The following is a 20,329-nucleotide window of genomic DNA, read 5'->3' on the forward strand; positions in this document are numbered from 1 at the left end:
GTACCATCTTATATGGGATTTGAAAAAGCAGATTTTCTGCGTTTTCAAATCGCAATTTTTAAAAATGCAGTTCTCAAACGATCTATGTTATGCGATTTGGTTTAAAATCGCATTTATTGTCTTCAAAATCGTATATATGGTAAAAGAGAAGAATTGATTAAAATCTTTTATTAAATCATATATATGGTAAGATATTATTACCATATATATTTTAAAATTCAAAATTTTGCTACGTTAGTATTTATTACTCATAAAATTTGGCAAATATCAAAGTTATTAAATATTGACATGATAAAATATTATAGAAAGAAGAATAAAAAGGGAGGGGGCGGGGAAAGAAAAAAAAAAAAAGAAAAAAAGAGGAAAAATATTGGTGGCGGGTGATCAATTAATCAGACGGCTCAGAATCTTCTAAATCCGCACTTCCTGGAATACTGTACCTCTACGCGGTGCGGTTCTCAGTGACACGTGCAAAACCCTCATCTTTGGGCAGTGACAATTCCCGCACGAGAAAACCCTGTGCTTTCATCGACTTGACTTCACTCTCTCACACACACTTTCCCTGTCTCCGTGCTCTTTGTTAATGGCGACGATATAGAAGAATTAGGGTTTGAGTGAAATCTATCTGATTGCTCAAAATGTATTCGTTAATGGTGAAGCCCTCCTTTGTGCCTCAAGTTTCTCGTTCTTCTTCTTCTTTGTTGTCTGCGTCGTATTGCTCGACTCGTTCTTGTTCTTCGCTTAGCTTCCCGATAAGGACCAAGTACAGAGGAACGAAACGACTCGCTTTGAGAATTCACGCTTATGATTCTTCCAAGGACGACGCTTCCAATGCCTCGGGCGATTCCAAGCCTCCCAACGGCACTCTGGTCTCTCCATCCCCCTCTCTTGTTTGACATACATTTATACGTTCATTTATGGGTGGATTGTTTGTTTGTTTGTTTTTTAGTCTTTCTCAAAACTTCTTGTGAACATTTCTTTGAATGGGAAAGTTTCTGTTAATTTTAATAGCTTGGATTATGTTGGTCATTATGGTGATTACTAGTGAACGATTTTGTGTGGAAGAAATTGTAAGGAGGGTATGATGAAAAAATGGGTTACAATTGCGAAATTGGGGTTTAGTTACATTGATTGCAAGGCTGTGCATGTATATAAATATAATTTACGTGTATAGATAAGTAAATGACGTTAACCCAAAATTGCAATTTTTTTCAGTACTAGATCTAACTGAGCAAAAGAAGTTATGGGCTGTGCATATTATCATAGAGAGTGCCTCTAGAGAGGCTATGGGATGCTAGGAGTACGTGGAGTTGGAACTAGTGGATCATTGCCCTTTGTAGCTCGAGGTCACCGTTGGATTGTTGATTCCCGTCGTTATTGGCTTAGGCAATATATTTTTGAGAACCCATTTTATGGTGGTTCAAAATCGGGGCTAAATCGTGATGTCTTACAGTGCGAGACACTGAACCTGGAAGTGCTTAACACTAGGCTTCAAAATGCTATGCCTGAGTTTTATAATGTAGTGTAGGGAAATATAACTGACTCCAATACTTTTAATTTGCTTTCTGCAGTTATAGTTGACTGTATGCTTGTGTCCCTTTCTGAAATCTACAGCCAAAGACCAGGAGAGAAATTCTATTGGAGTATGTCAAAAATGTGCAGCCAGAATTTATGGAGTTGTTTGTGAAGAAAGCACCTCAACAGGTATCTTACCCATCCTTTGATGGTATATAATGCTGCTGCAGTGTTACTTGGAGGTTTTTATTTTCCATGGCCATGTGTTCCCAGTGGAAATGAATTATCTTTCATGCTCACCTTTCAGGTAGTTGATGCAATGCGTCAAACGGTGACAAATATGATTGGAACACTTCCACCACAATTTTTTGCAGTGACAGTCTCCACAGTACGTGTAATTATGTTTGGATATGTAAACCACTGCAAGCATTTCATAATATTGTGGACGGAAAATTCAGTTATAATTTTTAAGCTGGTTTGATTACTTCAGGAGTGTATTTTAGCAATATAATCCCAATACAGGCACTTCACATTTTCAATGTAACTTTTTATTGAGCATTTTCCGTTAGATCACTTGGTTTTTCTTTCAGGTTGCTGAAAACATTGCACAGCTAATGTACAGTGTCATGATGACTGGATATATGTTTAAGAATGCACAATACCGTTTGGAACTACAACAAAGCTTGGAGCAGGTTGCTCTTCCTGACGTGCAAGATAAAAAGGCAATTTCTTTTCCTCCTTTGTCTTGAGGAAACAAATTTGTAGTATTGCTGCTTTTGAAGAGGAACATCAAAATTGTTAGACAATTTGATCGCAAGTTCATTTTACTCTTTTATGGGGATTGTGAGAACCAAGGGAACGCTATGGGTTTGAACCTTGAAATCATGCGCTTCACTTTGCAGCACTCCACCATGACAGGATGCAATTCACCCATAGGACAGTGATAGAATGGTATAAAACAATACCATCCATCTGAGGCTTTAGTATGATGCACATAGTGTTAACAATAGACTCCCATGTGATCAGTCATATCTATGCGGAAGTGCTAGTAGACATTATTATAGGTCAGTTTATGAACTCCCCTGAATCCAGTTATTGGTTATATACTTTCTGTTTGTTCTCCACGGGGTTAAGTTGATACTGTTACGTATTGAGGAGACTACTTTTCCTAAATCATTAACCATGCACGGAATTCACCTCTTTGAATCTATCCCTCTTAATTTTTCCAGGTTTTAAACAGAAATATGCCTTTTCTTAATTGTTATTATTAGTGATTTATGCTGATAAAATTTATTAAACTGGTGCAAAACCCTGTTATGCGGGTGGGCTAGTTGTTTTTATGTGGAAGTATAGAATTCTTATTTTTCCTTTTACTAAATAATGCTCTAGGTTTCTTTTGAACAAGTACTAAGTTATATAGCTCTTGAGGTTCCATATGTTAACTCTACAAACTAATTTTTCCAGCTGACGTGTTTTTTATACAAGAGGGGCCTTATAATTGTTGATGGTCATATTGAATGAGAAGAGTGTGTTTGTAAAAGTCATACTACCTTAACCAAATCTGACGCCTGGAGAGATACATGCATTCAACCCACAACTCCAGTCCTCATAACATGACATCATGTGAGCTCTCATTTACACAATAAGTGGTTTTTCAGTTGCCCAGCTGTTTGAACATTGAGCATGGCTGGCCTTACAGCCAGCCCTTAAGTACTATTTGGTATTAGAGTGAGTTACTTCTGTAAGAATTGAGGACTGAACTACTCATTCTAACCAAAATCATCACATATATAAGGGGTTGTGCTGCGTTTTTGACATTCTAGTGATTCTTGTGGGAGATGCCTTGCTCTTATGGTTTATTATCTCCTGTAATAAAAATTTCTTTTGCTTTCATAGAGCGGGGTTTATTGAGTTTGTCTATTACTGCCTGAAATCTCATTGATGAGTTATATATAGTTGGCGAGTGTTCTAGATCTATATGTATGATTTATTTATGAAATATTATTATCATACATTTTATATCTGGCAACATGTTACATATATTTCCTCACATGTTAAATAGAACCTAGCTTCAGCTTTAGTTGGTACGTTATTTGACCTGATCCTACGGCTGTTACAGGATGTGCCAGATTATGCACCTGGTACACAGAAGAATGTGTCAGGTGAAGTTATTAGGTGGAATAATGTTTCTGGTCCTGAACGAATTGATGCAAAAAAGTACATAGAGTTACTTGAAGCTGAGATTGAGGAACTGAATCATCAAGTTGGTAGAAAATCAAATGGGCAAAATGAATTGTTGGAATATCTAAAATCTCTTGAGCCCCAAAATCTGAAGGTGAGAAAAACTGCTGCCCTCTTTTACGTAATATTACTGTTTATAATGTGTCACTGATCCTCCTTCGAACCTCTATTTACATGGCTTCAACATTTTGCAGGATTTGACAAGCAGTGCCGGAGAGGATGTTGTGCTTGCGATGAATACATTCATAAAGCGCCTTTTGGCTGTCTCAGATCCCAGCCAAATGAAGGTCTGGCTTTTATATTGTACTCCATGGCTGTTCTTTACCCGTCTATTTGATACAATATTTACACCTAGCTCGAACTTTAGCTCTCTGTTTGTTACAGTCTTTACAGCAAGGTTTAAATTCCAGTTGATCCCTCTTGTAAGCAATAAATTTGCCGAACTTCTCCAAGCTAGTGGTGTTGTGTTACAGCAAATTGGTAAAATTGGTTGAATATTTTTAATTAAGCTAGGTTCCCAGAACTGCTGAAAAAATCTTGCTTAATGGACTACTTTCTTTTACTCATCCTAACACTACTTTTAGTGTGATATTGTTTAGTTTTGAGAAGAGGATAGTTTGTTAAGTACTTGATCAGAAAATATATTGCAAAAGCACCTATTGACTGGTGACATCTATAAATTTTTTCCAGACAATTGCTAAGATTTTCTTAGAAATCAGGTAGTATTAATATTTGTGACTCTTACTTCTTGAATTGAGCATTTCAGTGATTCATGGTCTATGCAACAGTGGTACCTAGTTGCCAATGTAATATAAAGTCAAGATTAATTGGGTTTATCTCCATCATGAATTCAAAACTATTATTTATATTCATGATTTTTTTGGTCATATATATCTTTTGGCTTATTCAATTAGTCGTTTGATATAAGCATATAATTTTAAGTTCATTTTACTTTAATAGGCCTTCAAAGCAGAAGTATCTTACAAATATCTTGCATCCAATTTTCTGATTCTTGTGGGCGATGAACAGCTTTTTTTTTTTTTTTTTTCTTTTCATCATTTGAGATACTGACTGACATTCTTGAAATCTGTATTCATCATAACAGACAAATGTAACGGAGACGAGTGCGCCCGAACTTGCCAAGCTTCTTTATTGGCTGATGGTTGTTGGTTACAGCATTCGCAACATTGAAGTCCGTTTTGACATGGAACGAGTCCTTGGGACTCCCCCAAAGCTTGTGGAATTACCTCCAGGAGAAAATGTTTAAAGCACTGCAGTTTGAACTGCAGAGAACAGAAGTTATGGTGCTCTTGGAGCAGTGTTCTTTATACTGGAATACTATGTGAAAGAAGGGTCTTTTTAAAGTTTGGACAAAGCTGAAGGCTCAATCCATAGGTGATTCATGGTTGGGAAGGCAAAATTTTCACATGCCACCGTTGCCTCTCTCCAGTAGTCGAAATTATTGTTAATAGTGTCAAAGCTAAGGTATTATTTTTGGACACATTAGTTAATTTTTCTTCTGTATTTTGTCTCAAAGACGTGCAAATGCTCACAATAAATGATTTTATTTACCATCAAAAGAGCATGGAATTCTTGGATTGTTATAAGGATGATATTGTAGCTGTTTGCCGGGCTATATCTACCGGGAGATTTTAGGCCATGTTTATTGACTTTATTTTCTGTCTTTGTTTTTTTGTTACATTAACAAACAACAAAAGGCCGAAAAGACTCTTCAAAACACGAAAACTATTTTAATTTTTATATCACATTGGCACACATACTCGGAATCCTAGCCCCAGCCTGATCTCAAGGCAGAAAGCGGTTTCAAAATTGCCAAGAGTCAAATCTAGTCGGCTCGATTTAGCCCGGCACTTTAGTACTTGAACAAAAAAAAAAAAAAAAAAAGGGCCCGGCACTTTAGAACATCAGTCGGTCATTGGATTAAAAAGGGATACACTAAACCAAAAGGTTCCCTAGTCTTTTTGGTTCTTCTTTCATTGGATTGAACCGATATTTACAAAAATCAAACCAAACTTTTAAATAAAATAAATAAATTCTTAATAAACATTTCAAAATTTTACACCGTAAGAGAGCTCTCAAACGGGTTATTTCATTATCGCAGTTGTCAAATATACATTTTAAACTTTTTTATCTTGCAAGTCATAACTTTAGAAGAAAAAAAAGATACAAGAAAGATTAATGCTAGAAATTGCATTTTTCTCTCCCAACTATTCTTTAATGCATACAAGTCAATACAATCTTTGTATTATTATTTTTTAAACGACTAACCTAAGAATTGATTGAGTCTAACACATCAGCATTGTAAGATATTTGCAAGATAAAAATGAACTTTTTAGCAATACTACATAAAATGATATTGCGCCCCACCCGAAAAATGAGGCATTTACTGAGAATTTTACGATACAAACCCGCCAATGGACAAGAGAGTTCATATCAAATTGCCCTATTTTGCAGGGCTTAAAACACATCTCAGACATCTTATGGAGCTCTTCGAAAGTAAGCTGATGTGCGTTCAACAAGTTGCCAAGAGGCCTGTGAGTATCACCCACTGTGCAGTATGGCTTCAAACCTTGAGCCTGTCACTGATAAACCAAGCAGCTTTATCCTCTGCCAACTATCAAGACAATTGCATTGCCACTACCATATGACAAAATTAAGACCAGCTCACTTAGTTGATTCAAGAACATCTCATTCTGATGTTAATCAGGTAGCTCCTTTTCTGGTCTCATAATTTGTTACGAGTCTTCTAGCCCATGGACTTTGATCTGGTGACCAAGAAATTGAGAACCCAGCTATGGCACACCATCTTAAATTCATAAGTGCAACAGAAACGTTCTCAGAATCCTTGAACAATTGCAGTATCTGTGACTCTGCTTCTGAGTCTTCAGAAAGGATGAAATCGTCCTCAAATTCTGTATTTTCATGTTGAGTGCCATCTTCTCCACTCAACATACGGATACTCAAAACCTGCAATGCTTCCATAGCTGTGCTGTGAAAACCATGGTCCACATATGCAGAAAACACATGATGGCAGGTTGATGGATCGGGCTGGATATTCTCTTGGCGCATCCTCTCAACAATGAACTCAATTACATCAATCCTTCCCTGCCGCATGAAAGAAGAAAAACTGACGTTAACAATGTTTCTGACAACAAATAAAAATTCAACTGACCTGACATGCCCAAGAAATGATAGTCCGACTACATTTACCGTGATTTTATATAGGTCCAACATAAGGTACTAAGTTGTGAGTTTAATAGCAAGGTTGGAGATGTAGCCTAGCTATCACGGGTTTTGTAAAATGGCGACTCTTCAATTTATACTTCAGTTTGAAATGAAGCAAATATTGGTGGCCTATTTCAACATCCATTGGAAATTAATTGGCCCTTATATCTGCGAATTTTATATGAAAGCACAAATCCATCATTGCATGTATACCCATAGTACCATTGAGAATGGCACCAAATAAGTAGGTATGGCAATACAGGGTCTAGAGAGGCTAAATTTGGAAAATTGGATAAAGATGCATAAGATTTGGCATGAAGGAAAAAATTTGATGCAAATACCCTTCCATACACACCTTAGGTATTAACACTGATGTGGAACTTGAGGTTATAAAAATAGGAAGGGCTTGACACCAAATAAGTAGGTATGTTCACAAGAACATGGATGCATGCAAACTCGCAAGTGTAAATCATTGATGTTTACAGATCAGATACGATCAATTAAGATGAAAAAAGAGCAACCATCCAAAACTTCTTAGAAGAAAGTGTCACTAGGTCCACAAAGCAATACAAAACTTTCTTTTCTTATATATGAATGACAAGCAAAGCACGTATGAAATGTAAGCATTTTGCAACATAAAATTAGTTTTTACTGAAGACATGCAAAGACATACTTCAGTTCCAACGCCTAAAATGAAGAGAGATGGGAAGGGATAAAAGGACACATGAGATACAGTACCCTTACACATGCTTTTTGAAGAATGGTGTTAAATAAGAGTACATCAAGTTCAAGCCCCTCTGAGCATGCTTGATCCAAAAGATTCAACGCTCCATCAAAATTCTCATCTTCCAACAGAATCTGAAACAAATTAAGCTCAGCATTGAGTATATTGATGGTTCCAAAGCAACCACATATTGTGTTACCAATACCAAACCCGATGATCATTGAAAATCATTTAAGAGAAAAATCATCAAGCTTTTTTTTTTTTTTTTTTGGAACGTTTGATATGCGGAATAGACCCTTGAACCGGAATGGAAATTTCTATGGAATAGCCAAGCTTTTGTTTGGTTGCACGCTATTCCTCTAAAAAATGAGAGAAAAAAATATTCCTCCAGGAATAGACTGTGTTTTCCAAAGAATCTACATTATTATTTTTTTTTACAAAAACTTTTGAATGAATTTTATGGGTAGCCAGCCACCCTAACAGAACACCGTGGCTGGTCGGCCACCCATATAATTTTCAGTTTTTTTTTTTTTTTTAAATTTTTTTTTTAAAAATCTTGGATATTTTAAGAATTTTGGTTCAATTCTGGTGAGAGCATATGTTTTTTTGATAAGTAATAAGCTAATCTCATTAAAAGCGTTCTAGTGAGAGCATTATTATATGTGTTGTCACCAAACAAAAGAATAGGAATGGTCATTCCATTCCAACCTCTTATATTCCAGTAATACTCATTCATATTCCTAAAGGCATGTCTAGTCTTTCTTTAATCAAAATATCATTGCCAGCAGAAAATTTCTATCTTTTAAGATGGAAAGTTCAAATTTTCAATTTTACCTTTTAGATCAAGTAAATTATTGTTGTCTTTTTCGTTTCTGCGACAAAGGAAACATATTAAAAACCTAGACTGATGTTGACGCAGAAAAGAGAAAGACCAAATAAGGTTTGTTAGACGAACAGAATGATGTGGAGGACATTCAACATATTTTTGCCTAATCACCATATAGTGGAAATCATTTCAGATCATATAATTTAAGCTGGGGTTACTATCTACAATGGCAATTGGGCTCTGAAGGGATCCAGAATTACAATCATGACATAATGCCAAACGATTTGAATTAGACCGTAAAAGTTTCCAAGTTCTGTAATGACTAAAACGAGAAGTGTGCATAATTGGTAATTTGGTATGTTTTTTATAAGTATAATTGGTAATTTGGTATGTTAACATGCAACAGTACCATTGAATATGCTTCAGCTTGAAATGAAGTGCATTCATAATTTGTAGACTAACTAATTCGGTGTGAAGAATCAAATATTGATGTAGCACTTGTGGACAAAGATTTCGGAGCATAGAAAGCAGAAATAAGTTAAGACTACTTTGTAGTCAGCAGTACTTTGCACACATTACTCTTTCATGCTACATAGATATGAAGGGAGAAGTTTTTTTAGATGCATAATTCAGACTACATTCTGCAGGGACCAGAGAGTACAAAGATATACCTTTATGAGAGCCGTGTAAGTCAATGTCTGTGGATAAAACCCATCACGCACCATCATGGAAACCAGTGAGCAAGCAGATTTGAAACATCTTAAAATGCTACAACAATCGATCATTATATTATAAGTTGCAGCATCTGGGGGGCAGCCGTATGACTTCATATTTTTGAATATTTCTACTGCCGTGTGACTCTGCATGTCAACCAGAAATATAATACAGAAACACATAATAAATTAAACCCATGCCTCAAGGAAATAGAAACTAAATAATTACAGTGTGTGTGGGAGGTACTTACTTCCTTAGCCTCAACAAGTGAATGCAACACAGCATTATAAATAGGTGTTCCAAGATAAGTTTTATTTCGGCAGAAAAGGTTTTCTGCCACTTGTAAATACTGGATCAGCTCTCGTATCATTCCCTCTGCTCCAAGGGCTTTCAACTGAAGAGAAGAAAAATGGAATGAATGCCATAGCTTAAGTCCTAAGCAATGAAAAATAATGTCTACCATAATAGCTTCACGTCAGATGATTTTAGTGAAAAAAATAAGGAGCACTGCTGGTGGCACTCTGTTGATGGTAAGAGGCTGATGAAAGCAAAAAGGCAAGAGAACTGTATCATTTCCGTTGAAGCTAAATGAAAAACTATCTACCAGTAACCATGGGCCAGTGCATTTTCCCCCCAAAGTATAGCTTCAGACAGATTCAATTTATCAAGAAAACACCAGGACAAAAAAGTTCTCGACTTTTTATTTAATAAAGTTTTTCATTCCCAATCCAGGTCAATACAAATCAAAGAGTACATCCTAAATTGGAGGAAAAAACTCTAAATTGTGCCCTGCCACCATTTACATACGAGTAGTGCACACAAGTTCACTTACTTATCTCATTAAACAGATGGGTAAAAATTGTTGTAGGAGAATACACTAATTGAATTATCCAAAGTGAAAATCCAATTTTTACTTCTGACGGTCAACTCTGTTTCGGTCAGTTTCCAATTAAAAAGTACAAATAATGAGGCTAGTAGTTACCAAGTTCTTCATTGACAAATGACTGTGCTGAACACCATTTTTCGCCATGTCCATTTCAATAGCATTTATTCTCTTAGCAGCATCTACCTGCGACAGCATATTGCCCTCTTCGTATGGGGCATTCACGTTACCAAATAATGAAAACAACAGCTCATATGTCCTGATATCTGGCAGAATCTTCAAACGTTTCATTTTAGCCAATATCTGCACTGCACGTTCAGGTTGGTCCTGCAGATTTAATGCAACAAAATTTTGGATTGATGGGGAGAACAATAAAAACCAAACAGTATCTACTATCTAATGCTAGTGAACTTCAACTAAGTGATTGACACAAATCACCTTCATGGAGATGAATTTGTAGAGAATCAGTAGAAAGATCCTAATTGATGCTTCTATAGTGCTGCCCCAGCTAACATAAATGACTTACTCGATATGCCTATTAAACATAGATCCTACTATCAGTGCCAAATAAGCAATAACTTCTTTGAAAAAAAAAAAGAATAGAAGCATGATTTGCATAAAGTTTGGTACAGAATTTTATAACCAGAAACATAATTAAAGTACATTGGTTCCATTTAACTTGTCTTTATACTGTTAAATATTTTAGGAACTAGAGCTGAACACTCACTGGAGGGGATATTCCATCTCATAGTCTTGAAAAGTCATAAAATATTGAGAAAACAAAACAGTATGAGGAACATAGCTGTGGTGTAGAGCTTCACATATAACTCACCAATCTGTCACATGCAGCAAGAAAAGCATTATAAGGATGAGGATATGGGCACTCGGATATTTGATCCAGAAGAGATTCGGCTAAATCCAGTTCTAGCACTTTGCTGCAACCCATTGAAAGGGTAGCAAGAGTTGAATCATATGGCTTCAAATTCCTCTGTTTCATTACTTTTAACTGCAAAAGCATGACAAAAGGAAGAAAACATATCTATATAAAAGAAGTCCAAAGAGGACATTAAAGATATTCAGCGAGTTGGTAGAAAAGAAGTTCTGAAGACAACTGATGTAAAACTTACCACTTCCATGCCATCAATGTAACCTCTCTCAGAAACAATTGCTCTAACAAAACCATCATATGTATGGCTTGACGGTTGCAACCTGAGATTTTTCATCTAGACAGAAATGGGGCCTTACTTTAGTCCAAAATTAGAGGCTAATTTGATTATGAATCAAATGTAAGAAACTAAAAAGGAAAAATACAGAGTGAAGCTGTAATGAAGAATTGTTTTATTTTTTTGATAACCGGGGTATCTGCGGCTTTGCCTTGACTAGATCCCCGGGACACCGTGCAGCAATAATGAAGACTGAAAACAAATAACAAAATTATTTATGTAAAAGGGAATACAGTTTGACTCTTAGCTATCGGGAGAGACAAAAAGAACACAAAAGTTAAAGATATTAAAATCTAAAATTTCCGCCCACAATAACATAATTTTCAATAAAAACTATTTCCATGTTTAGTGATTTCTGCTGCAATAAAGATTTGTTCATCAGAAGAGAAGGTTTCAGACAGAATAAACCAATGACAAGCTTAAATAATCCGGTTATCCTACCTGTAGGATTAACTGCTCTGCCAACCCACAATTTCGAGCTTGTGCACATGCGTGTATCACATCACTGAACGACCACCTCAAAACCTTCATAACAGGCATGTTTTCATATTTATTAAGCACACCTAGTCCACCACTCTCCACTTCCCTATTTCCCATGCTAGGAGGAGTGCATTGCTCTATGTTACCAGGATACGTATCAATCTTCCTACAGTGTATGGAGGGAACAGAATGTTCATTTCCCTCCAAGTCAAATTTCCTTCCTAATCCATCATTTGAAAGTATAGGAATGTCCAATCTTGAAGAATACAGCTTTCCTTCAGCAGTTCTATTAACAAAAATGATTCTCCTGATGGCTAAAGACACCATATGTTGTAAAGTCTCATATGCAGATTTTAAGTCTCCCAACCTTGAAAAAGACCAAATAAACTTTCGCAGAGAAAATATGCTGAAACTGTAGTGTTTTACATACTCCCCCCAAATTTCATGAACGGCAGAGAGGTTTTGCTGCCAAACTGCAAGCTGAAACAAAGAAAACACGCAGGAAAGAATAATCACCATATAGACTCCACAACAAGTGTAGCTCTTATCTTCCTCCAATGTTTCACAGCATAGATAATGAAACAAAACTAGAGTAATATTCTACTAACCAAAATTGCAACCACCAATATTACTTTCTGGCACAAAAAAATACTGGATAGAAAAAATGCAGAGAGTGGTTGTAAGCACTGAAAACTTTTGCTATTAAAAATTATTCACTAACTGGCGTGTATAATCCATTGGGATCTGGTTTCTCATAAATTAAAACATTTATGTCAAGCATTATAACACCAATCATTTCAAGCCACAACCCCTTTAGACCATAACTAAAACTGCTTCCTATGAGAACATTCTTTAAATGTTACAAAATTAACAGTAAAAACATGAAAAAGGAAACAACAAAAGTTGTCAAGTGCTTACTATTGTGCTCAAGACACTGCTCTGAGAGAGAGAGAGTAAAGAATAACAAGAATCATACCAGCACCTACAATCCTTAAGTTCACACACCTTGAGCAGCTCTGAATATGTAACTTCATTCTTCCCCACCATTCTGTGCTCCATCAGATCCAAACATTGGTTGGCATGAACTATACTTCGCATTTTGGCACAGGCTCTCAGGAAACCATTGTACACAGATAAAATTGGATAGATGCCATGCCTTTCTCCAAGAAAATTTATCAAATTATATGCCTGAAAAAATACAAGACACAAAAATACTTGGTTCATTATAACTGCAGTTTACAAGTAGACTGCACTTACATCAATTAACAAGCAATCTAATGGCAGCATGTCTCCCAGTGACTTCTCCCCCCCCCCCCCGGTGCACAAAAACCTAGCCAGACCAGTTAATCAAGATAATCCATTTTTACAACTATCAGTCCAAGAAACAAAATTAAAAATTGATAACGTTGTGGGTATGACATCAAACTAATCAACTAATACTATAACCAGCATATATCATGAAAAAGAAAAAGAAAAAAGATAATCAAGATACCACTTAAGTATGTTTAATAGGCTTATACCTCCTCCAAGTAACCCCCTTTGCAGAGAGAGCGCATGATAAGAAAATAGCATATGTTGTTCAGGCCAATCTCTCTTTCCTCCATTAAACTCCAAGTTTCCATGACAAACTGCATGCCAAAATGAAGAGCCATAAATGTCACATATAAAAATTATTAACCTATTAAGTTCAGGACCAGAGTGTTCAACATAGTGAGCATTCTCATGCATGACAAAAGGTAGAGGATACCATCTTCACCTACCAAGAGTGAGGTAAATTCAATGGAAGCATGGTACAGTTACCCATCATTAGATGTGTTGACAGAGAGTTCTCCACTAAATCAAGTTATGCACATATCTGCTTAAATTGTGTATGCACGATTTGTTAGTTTTCTTTTCCTCCACTTTCTACAAACAGGGGTGGAGCTAGAATTCTCTCATTCTGGTGGCCAAAGTGGGGATATGAATGAACATAGGCGTGGAATTGGGGGAGCCAAGGAATGCGATGAGACGCAAATACCAATTACTTAATTTGATCATGCTGATAGGTGATCTGTCACAGATGTCCTACCTCCACACACAAACAACTGCTGTAATAAAATTCCGTGTCATTCTGCTTACCAGTGGATCAGGTGATCTAGCACAGTAGTTAAGAATATGAACAAAATCATTAGGTCTCAATGAGTGGTTTCCATGACCAAGATCTAAAAGCAGATTAGAAGCTTTGCTTCTCTCACCCAAGCGAAGTGCATCAACAATTTGCATCTGCGTGGATCTTGTAGTTGATTCTGTTCCATACACCAAAAATGCAAGACCTGCAGTTGGAATTCTACACTCTCAAGATTTATTTTAAAAAAATTGAACACAAAGTTGATTAATCACTTTTTCCTATGTACTATATCAGAACTTAAGATTATTGTACGCATTAATTCATATATGTAGAAAGGACACACTAACATCTGATTTGAAGGAGAATATGGACAAGAATAAAGCAGAATGATGAAACAGATTTACAAGCCAACCCCAATTAAAAGGAGCAAAGGCTTTGAGTTGGATATAGATGGTAGAAAACAACATTATATGACCCAAAAAGTTTAGATAGTAGAAAATTAAATTATAAGGCCCTATAAGTGAGAATTACACTTAAAGTAGCCATCAATTATGTTTCATGCACAAACAAATAATATGCTGACCACAAACAGAACGGTACTACCTCAATTTTTGAACTTGGATGCAGATTCAAATTCTTTTGGTTGTAAACAAAATCTTTAAAAAGCGTCGAGCCAATACAATACGTAAGTGTTGATATTTGGGCACAAATTATTTGGCACAAGTAAACAGCTTAAAATAACATATAAGAAATAAGTAAGTTGCAAATTGAAACTTTTATAGATTATTGTTACCCTTTGATGTTGAATGGGCTAGAGAAAATCCCAGATTTTCAGCAACATTTCTTCGTCCCTGTAACAGTAATGGCTGTTAAGCAGAAGAAAGAACGATCAACACTCCAAATCCCAGATGTTACTTGTGAATTGGTTTCCTTTGATCATAATGTGAGGACTCAAGCATAATTTATCTGAAAAAGGGTACATTTAATAATCCTTTCTTTTGGTTGCTCAGAGAAACCAAGGAAAAATGAAGTTTTGCCTCGAAAAGTTCTCCACAACTGAATTTGGAATCCAAGATTTAGAAGTTCTTTACTTTCCAAGATTTTCATAGCAACCGAACACTGAGCATTACCGATATAGATAACCATTCAAATGGAACTGAATCACTTAAATTCATAGCAAAGAAGCATACATGTTCGCGCGGTTTCGATTTGCACAACGATTCCGAAATTGACCTCAGAGGAACCCTCGCTCTGTGAAAGAAAGCAGCATGTGAAGAAGGTGATCTTGGGGCATGTACGGTTAATGCCAATGATTGACCTAAATGAATCACACTCACAGTGGTCTATGCATGTTTTCGGGGACTTCCTCAGTAGAGCTTGAAATCGTTGATGCAAAATCCTAGCAGTTCCGACTAGGGTTTACCTACGAGAGACATTTTCACGGGAAAAGGGATTTTCTCGGGAAAATCTGGAATGTTTTTTGGGTACTCGAACATGTAAAATTAAATTAAAATTACCTGGGCCTGAACTAAAAAACTGTAAAATCAAGTTTGGTCTTAGAACGAAGACGCTGTTTTGTTATTGGTGTGCGGTGATGATGGCATGTACGCGCATCCACCAGATCCTAGCCATTACGACCACATGGGCCAGAGGCAAACAGACCCATGACCTCGCCCTAGAAACATAATGCGGCCCAAAACGGCCCAAAAGAAACCTTTGATTATACTTTCACCTTTAAGAATTACCAGTTTTTTTTTTTTTTTTTTTTTTTTTTTTTTTTTTTCACGTGTCCACACAAGAGGGGAGGGAGGAATGTGGATTCGAACTAGTGACCTCCGCTTCATGAGGCGTGGCCCTCAGCCGATTGAACTACCCTTTGGAGACTTAAGAATTACTAGTTGGGCGTAGTTTCAACTTTCGGTTAAATAACTTTTGAGAAGTGATATATGCACTACAAGTATACAACATCAAGGCACAATAGGATGGGATCCACATGTGTGGACCCCCTTCAATGTGCCTTGGTGTTGTGCACTTGTAGTGCATTTGTTGTAATTCTAACATTTTCCATAACTTTTTGGTTGATGAGATTTGCGTTTTTATCTTCATTAATGTTATTTTTCATACATATTTTGCTCTTATTGACGTGATTTAAGTTACTCTCAATATCAGCCTCTTAAAACTAAAAAAAAAAAAAAAGGTTAGAGCTTTTCAAGAGTTTGGTTGATTGAGAAATTCAATCATGTTGTGCCATATCACTTTGTAAGTTTTATTTATTTATTTATTTATTTTTTATTTTATAAAATATTTTGTAAGCCTAGCATTTCTCAGAAGTAATTATGTCACAAACTAAAGCTCTGTAGCTTGTTACCCTTTGATGTTGTAAGGGCTCACATAATTTTTAGTCCCTGTAACAATAATGACGGTTAATGAGAAGAAAGAACGGTCAATGTTAAAGTATTGATTAATTATTTTAAGTTGATAGGAAGCATGGTGAAATATTATGATCTCATGTGTTTTAATATTGATTAAATGCAATCTTAACAATGTGTATATAAGTTTTTGTACACCCTAACCAAATCAGTCCCGTCAAGGGTTTACCTAAGAGAGACATATTCACTGAAAATGGATTTTCTCGGGAAAAATCTTGAAGTTTTGATACTTAGACATGTAAAATTGAAATTACCTAGGCCCGAATAAAAAATCGTAAAATCAAATTTGGTCTTGGAGCGAAGACGTTGTTTTGTTATTGGTGTGTGGTGATTGGTGATGATGGTATGCACGCGCGTCTACCAGATCCTTTCCCTAGGACCACATGGGCCAGACGTAAATTGGACCCGAGAAATTAGAGTAATTTTAAATGTCATACACATGTCCCTCTAATAACGATGTGGTTTTTAAAATCACTATTTAATTAAAATTCAATAATGATCAATCACAAGTCAATGGTGATTTTAAAGTCTACATGACTATTAGAGTGACATAAAAATAACTTCTAGCATTACTTGAAAAAATTAAAATTTGCAAATGGCTGACGAGAGCCCAACTGTCTCAAGATGGTTTATTCAATCCGTTGTATCCCTCTGGTCGAATTATATGTTGATTTAACAATTAAAAATAAAAATAAAAATTTTAACAGCTGTTCTGTAGAATTATTTAAAAAAATATGGAGGATCCTAATTAATAGTCTTATTTTCACACTAAATGATAAAGCTGTTTGTAAAATATATCTTCACCTTTGATAATTACCCATTTGGTATAATTTGATTTCGATTTTTCCTGTTAATGCAAGCCTTTAGTGAACATTTATTTACTCATAAACGGTATAAGCCATGGTGACATTTTCTTTTACCAAATAAATTCTGCCCCCCACCTTCCCCCACCCCACCCCCCTCCAAAAAAAAAAAAAAAACTCAAGAACGTGCCATGCACCTACTTCATAAAATCTGCCCATATATATATATTGGCAGATTTTATGAAGTAGGTGCACGGCACGTTCTTGTGATTTGTGTTTGTTGTTTTCCATTGATCGACGATCTTACTAATAAGAGCAAAACTATCAGGCAACCCGCCATCCAGCCAGTTGTTGATGAGTAATGTTACATATCACTCTTGTATCTTCTTTTTTTCCTCTCAAAATTGATGTCTCTTAAAATCACCATTGAATTTATGATAGACAATTATTAAATATTAATCCAATGGTGATTTTAAGATTCATATCAATTTTTTGGGAATACAAGGGGGACACAATGGTGATATGAAGCATTACTCGTTGTTGATAACCATGAGTTCATGGAGTAATGCTACATATCACCCTTGTGTCTCCATTTTGTCTCCTCAAAATTGATGTGCCTCTTAAAATCACTATTGGATCAAAATCCAATAGTTGTGTATCATAAATTCAATGGTAATTTTAAGAGCTACATTAATTTTGGGGGACAAAAGAATGACACAAGGGTAATATGTAGCATTACTCAAGTCCATGACAATAGTTTTATTGTGAGATGTCATGCTTGTTGATGACTTGGATATCCATCTTAATATAATTAACAGAATATGTGATTTTTTTTTTTTGAACAAATAGTATGTGCTATCATTAATTCTGCAAACAACCCAGAGGCTTACAACTTGAAAGTAAGGGACAAGACCCCCCAACTCTTTAAGGCAGAAAGATTTGACTTAATAAAACAGCTGCCTAAGCAAAAATACAAATTTTACAAGAATGACAATTGAGCATCTCTTACAATAACGCTCACTTTTTAAAGAAATAGGATTGATTTAGCAATTAGCCAACAAATATTTCCATAAAATTTGATCCAAACACAAGCAGGCTGTGACCGGAGAAAAACAAGATAATAACACAAACACAAAAAAGCAGAAACACCCAAAAACAAGTTGCCGGCAGTGTAGAAGGAGGCCAAAGATGCCAGACGGTGGCGTGTATAGGACACGCCCCATCACCAAAACCAAATGACGAAATCCGATGCTGTAGAACCGGTTGCTACCGCACACGGCCTGAAAGAGACGAAGCGTGGCCCTCACGCGCGCCAAGGAGCAGAGAGCTCCCAGGAGCGTAGGCACCACGTGCCGATCACCGAAGATCGACACGACGAAGCTTGCGGTGGTAGGGGTGGAAGACGGAGGGGAACGCGCTGGGGGGCGCGTGTCAATCAGAATTTGGCGGAGAAGTGTAGATCTGACTTCCAAAATCAACGAAAAAAATGTGAAAAAATTTGCCAAAAATCATCCCGTCGACAACACGTTGGATCGGCCACTCCCCCATAGAAGACATCTTGAGATGAACAATTCTGCCAAAACGAACGAAATAACAAAGAAAAACAAATAACAAGCCACCATAGCTCAAAAAGGCTAGGGGAGGGTCAACTACCGCCGGATCTAGCCAGGGGGAACAAAAGCTCCTTAACCCCTAAAGGTTTGGAGTATACTAACCCCACTAAACTAACTCAGGGGGAACAAAAAAATAACCTGACTCATGAGGAGTCAGAGGGAAATCACAACCGGGAGGGGGAGGCGTGAGGCCACCCCCTCCCGGTGAAAACCATGCTCACTGGGGAGGGGCTCCAGAGAGAATATGTGATTTTTATTTGCATTATTAAAAATAAATGTGAGAATTACATGCTCTGAAAACATCAATTTGATAGATTGAATTAAAAAAAAAAAAAAAAAAAAACTTTCAACTCAATTTAAAAGAAAACTATTAATAATTGCAAGTAGTTGGATTCAAATTTAAACTATTAATTGGGATTAGCAAGGGACATAAATTTTCTGGTAAGAAATTTATATAATCAGTCTCGAAAAGCGACGTGTTTAATTTAAGCCATACTTTTATAAAAACAAACTAAATATACAATCTTCTTATATACTCCTAGAAAGAAGCATTTTTGTTATTATTATGTGTTTTGTGAAAGAAAGAAAACATTTTTTTTTAACAAAAATAAAAATAAAAATAAAGACAGATTCAAATTTAAGGACAATGTGAAAAATTAAATAGATAAATGTTTTCATTTCTATAAATTCCTTTATATGAACTTGGATTAACCCCCACCCCCCCCCCCCCCCCCCCCCCCCCACCCAAAAAAAAAAAAAAAAAAACACTTCTTTTATTTTAGGATGGAGGGAGCATTTTTAGTTATTTGAAATTTATATCTCTAGAAGCTAGCTATATATGAAGCATACAGATATTACAATATAATTTAAAGAAAAAATATATGTCTAGTCCCTATCACCTACGATTTAATTAGTCATGTACCAAATCAATGCTTGAAGCATAAATTTTTTAAAAAGTCATTATAGTAAGCTTTGTAATCAAACCGATATTTCTAACAAATTTCATATAAATTCCATACATTTTTTGTAAGCAAATTTTTACAAAAAAAAAAAAAAAAAAGTTTTTTAAAGGATTATTTTAATCGTAACAAATGTATATGAAAGTGAGAGATGACTATAACATTTGCATAAAAATTGAGATATCAATAATTTATGAAGAGATCGAGATCATGACTTATAGTATTTGAATAAAATTAAGGAGATATTTAGATTATTAAAAGGATACTTAGAAATTAGACCCTCCAAACAGCTGTCTCACATATTGTTTGATGTTGTATTAAATCTGAGCAGTGGTATGATGGTATCTTATTGAACACATGGCAACATTAAGAAATCCAAAAGCTTTGAGTCTTTGACATCTTCGATGATTCGCAAATCGCCTTTTTCAAGTCGCAATATGAGCCACGAGGTTATGCATTATTACTGAATTCTCTCAACTCTTTTCTGTGAACCTTGAGAGTTGAGGCTATATATATATATATGTTACACGTTATTGTACGTAGAGCACAACTCCACTAAACACCTA

At 35.9% G+C, this 20,329-nt stretch overlaps 2 protein-coding genes across 12 annotated transcripts; one reads left to right on the forward strand and one right to left on the reverse strand.

Annotated features, from left to right (window-relative positions):
• The first annotated feature begins 441 nt into the window (after positions 1-441).
• On the forward strand, positions 442-5,336 carry LOC133872057 (uncharacterized). 2 transcript variants are annotated; one of them, XM_062309563.1, is made up of 7 exons: positions 442-869; positions 1,615-1,704; positions 1,823-1,903; positions 2,106-2,237; positions 3,635-3,850; positions 3,951-4,043; positions 4,862-5,336. In XM_062309563.1, the coding sequence occupies exons 1-7, from the start codon at positions 639-641 to the stop codon at positions 5,021-5,023; spliced, it is 1,005 nt and encodes a 334-aa protein (XP_062165547.1). In that variant the 5' UTR covers positions 442-638; the 3' UTR covers positions 5,024-5,336. The 2 variants fall into 2 exon arrangements, with proteins under 2 accessions (XP_062165547.1, XP_062165548.1); XM_062309564.1 differs by having other exon boundaries at positions 444-869; positions 1,572-1,704.
• A 616-nt stretch (positions 5,337-5,952) lies between these two features.
• LOC133871118 (pentatricopeptide repeat-containing protein At1g76280) lies at positions 5,953-15,497 on the reverse strand. 10 transcript variants are annotated; one of them, XM_062308485.1, is made up of 14 exons: positions 15,297-15,497; positions 15,150-15,210; positions 14,753-14,825; positions 13,971-14,164; positions 13,373-13,480; positions 12,858-13,040; positions 11,814-12,332; positions 11,277-11,372; positions 10,982-11,155; positions 10,249-10,476; positions 9,517-9,660; positions 9,224-9,412; positions 7,741-7,860; positions 5,953-6,882 (listed from the first exon to the last, which is right to left on the reverse strand). In XM_062308485.1, exons 1-14 carry the CDS (start codon positions 15,308-15,310, stop codon positions 6,481-6,483), a joined length of 2,505 nt encoding a protein of 834 aa, XP_062164469.1. In that variant the 5' UTR covers positions 15,311-15,497; the 3' UTR covers positions 5,953-6,480. The 10 variants fall into 10 exon arrangements, with proteins under 10 accessions (XP_062164469.1, XP_062164471.1, XP_062164470.1 ...); XM_062308487.1 differs by having other exon boundaries at positions 14,753-14,810; positions 15,297-15,496; XM_062308486.1 differs by having other exon boundaries at positions 7,747-7,860; positions 15,297-15,496.
• Between the last annotated feature and the right edge of the window lie 4,832 nt (positions 15,498-20,329).

Source organism: Alnus glutinosa, chromosome 6 (genome assembly GCF_958979055.1).
Source record: "Alnus glutinosa chromosome 6, dhAlnGlut1.1, whole genome shotgun sequence".
Classification (NCBI taxonomy): Eukaryota; Viridiplantae; Streptophyta; class Magnoliopsida; order Fagales; family Betulaceae; genus Alnus; species Alnus glutinosa.

Bases quoted from the DNA above. Each gene is read 5' to 3' on its own strand.
- LOC133871118 (XM_062308485.1), bottom strand. The intron at 13,041-13,372 runs GTATAAGCCTAT...GTATTTTTTCAG, and splicing joins AAGGGGGTTACTTGGAGGAG to GCATATAATTTGATAAATTT. The intron at 11,156-11,276 runs GTAAGTTTTACA...ATGCTTTTGCAG, and splicing joins ACATTGATGGCATGGAAGTG to TTAAAAGTAATGAAACAGAG.
- LOC133872057 (XM_062309563.1), top strand. From the start codon at position 639: ATGTATTCGTTAATGGTGAAGCCCTCCTTTGTGCCTCAAGTTTCTCGT. The intron at 2,238-3,634 runs GCAATTTCTTTT...CGGCTGTTACAG, and splicing joins CTGACGTGCAAGATAAAAAG to GATGTGCCAGATTATGCACC. The intron at 3,851-3,950 runs GTGAGAAAAACT...AACATTTTGCAG, and splicing joins TTGAGCCCCAAAATCTGAAG to GATTTGACAAGCAGTGCCGG.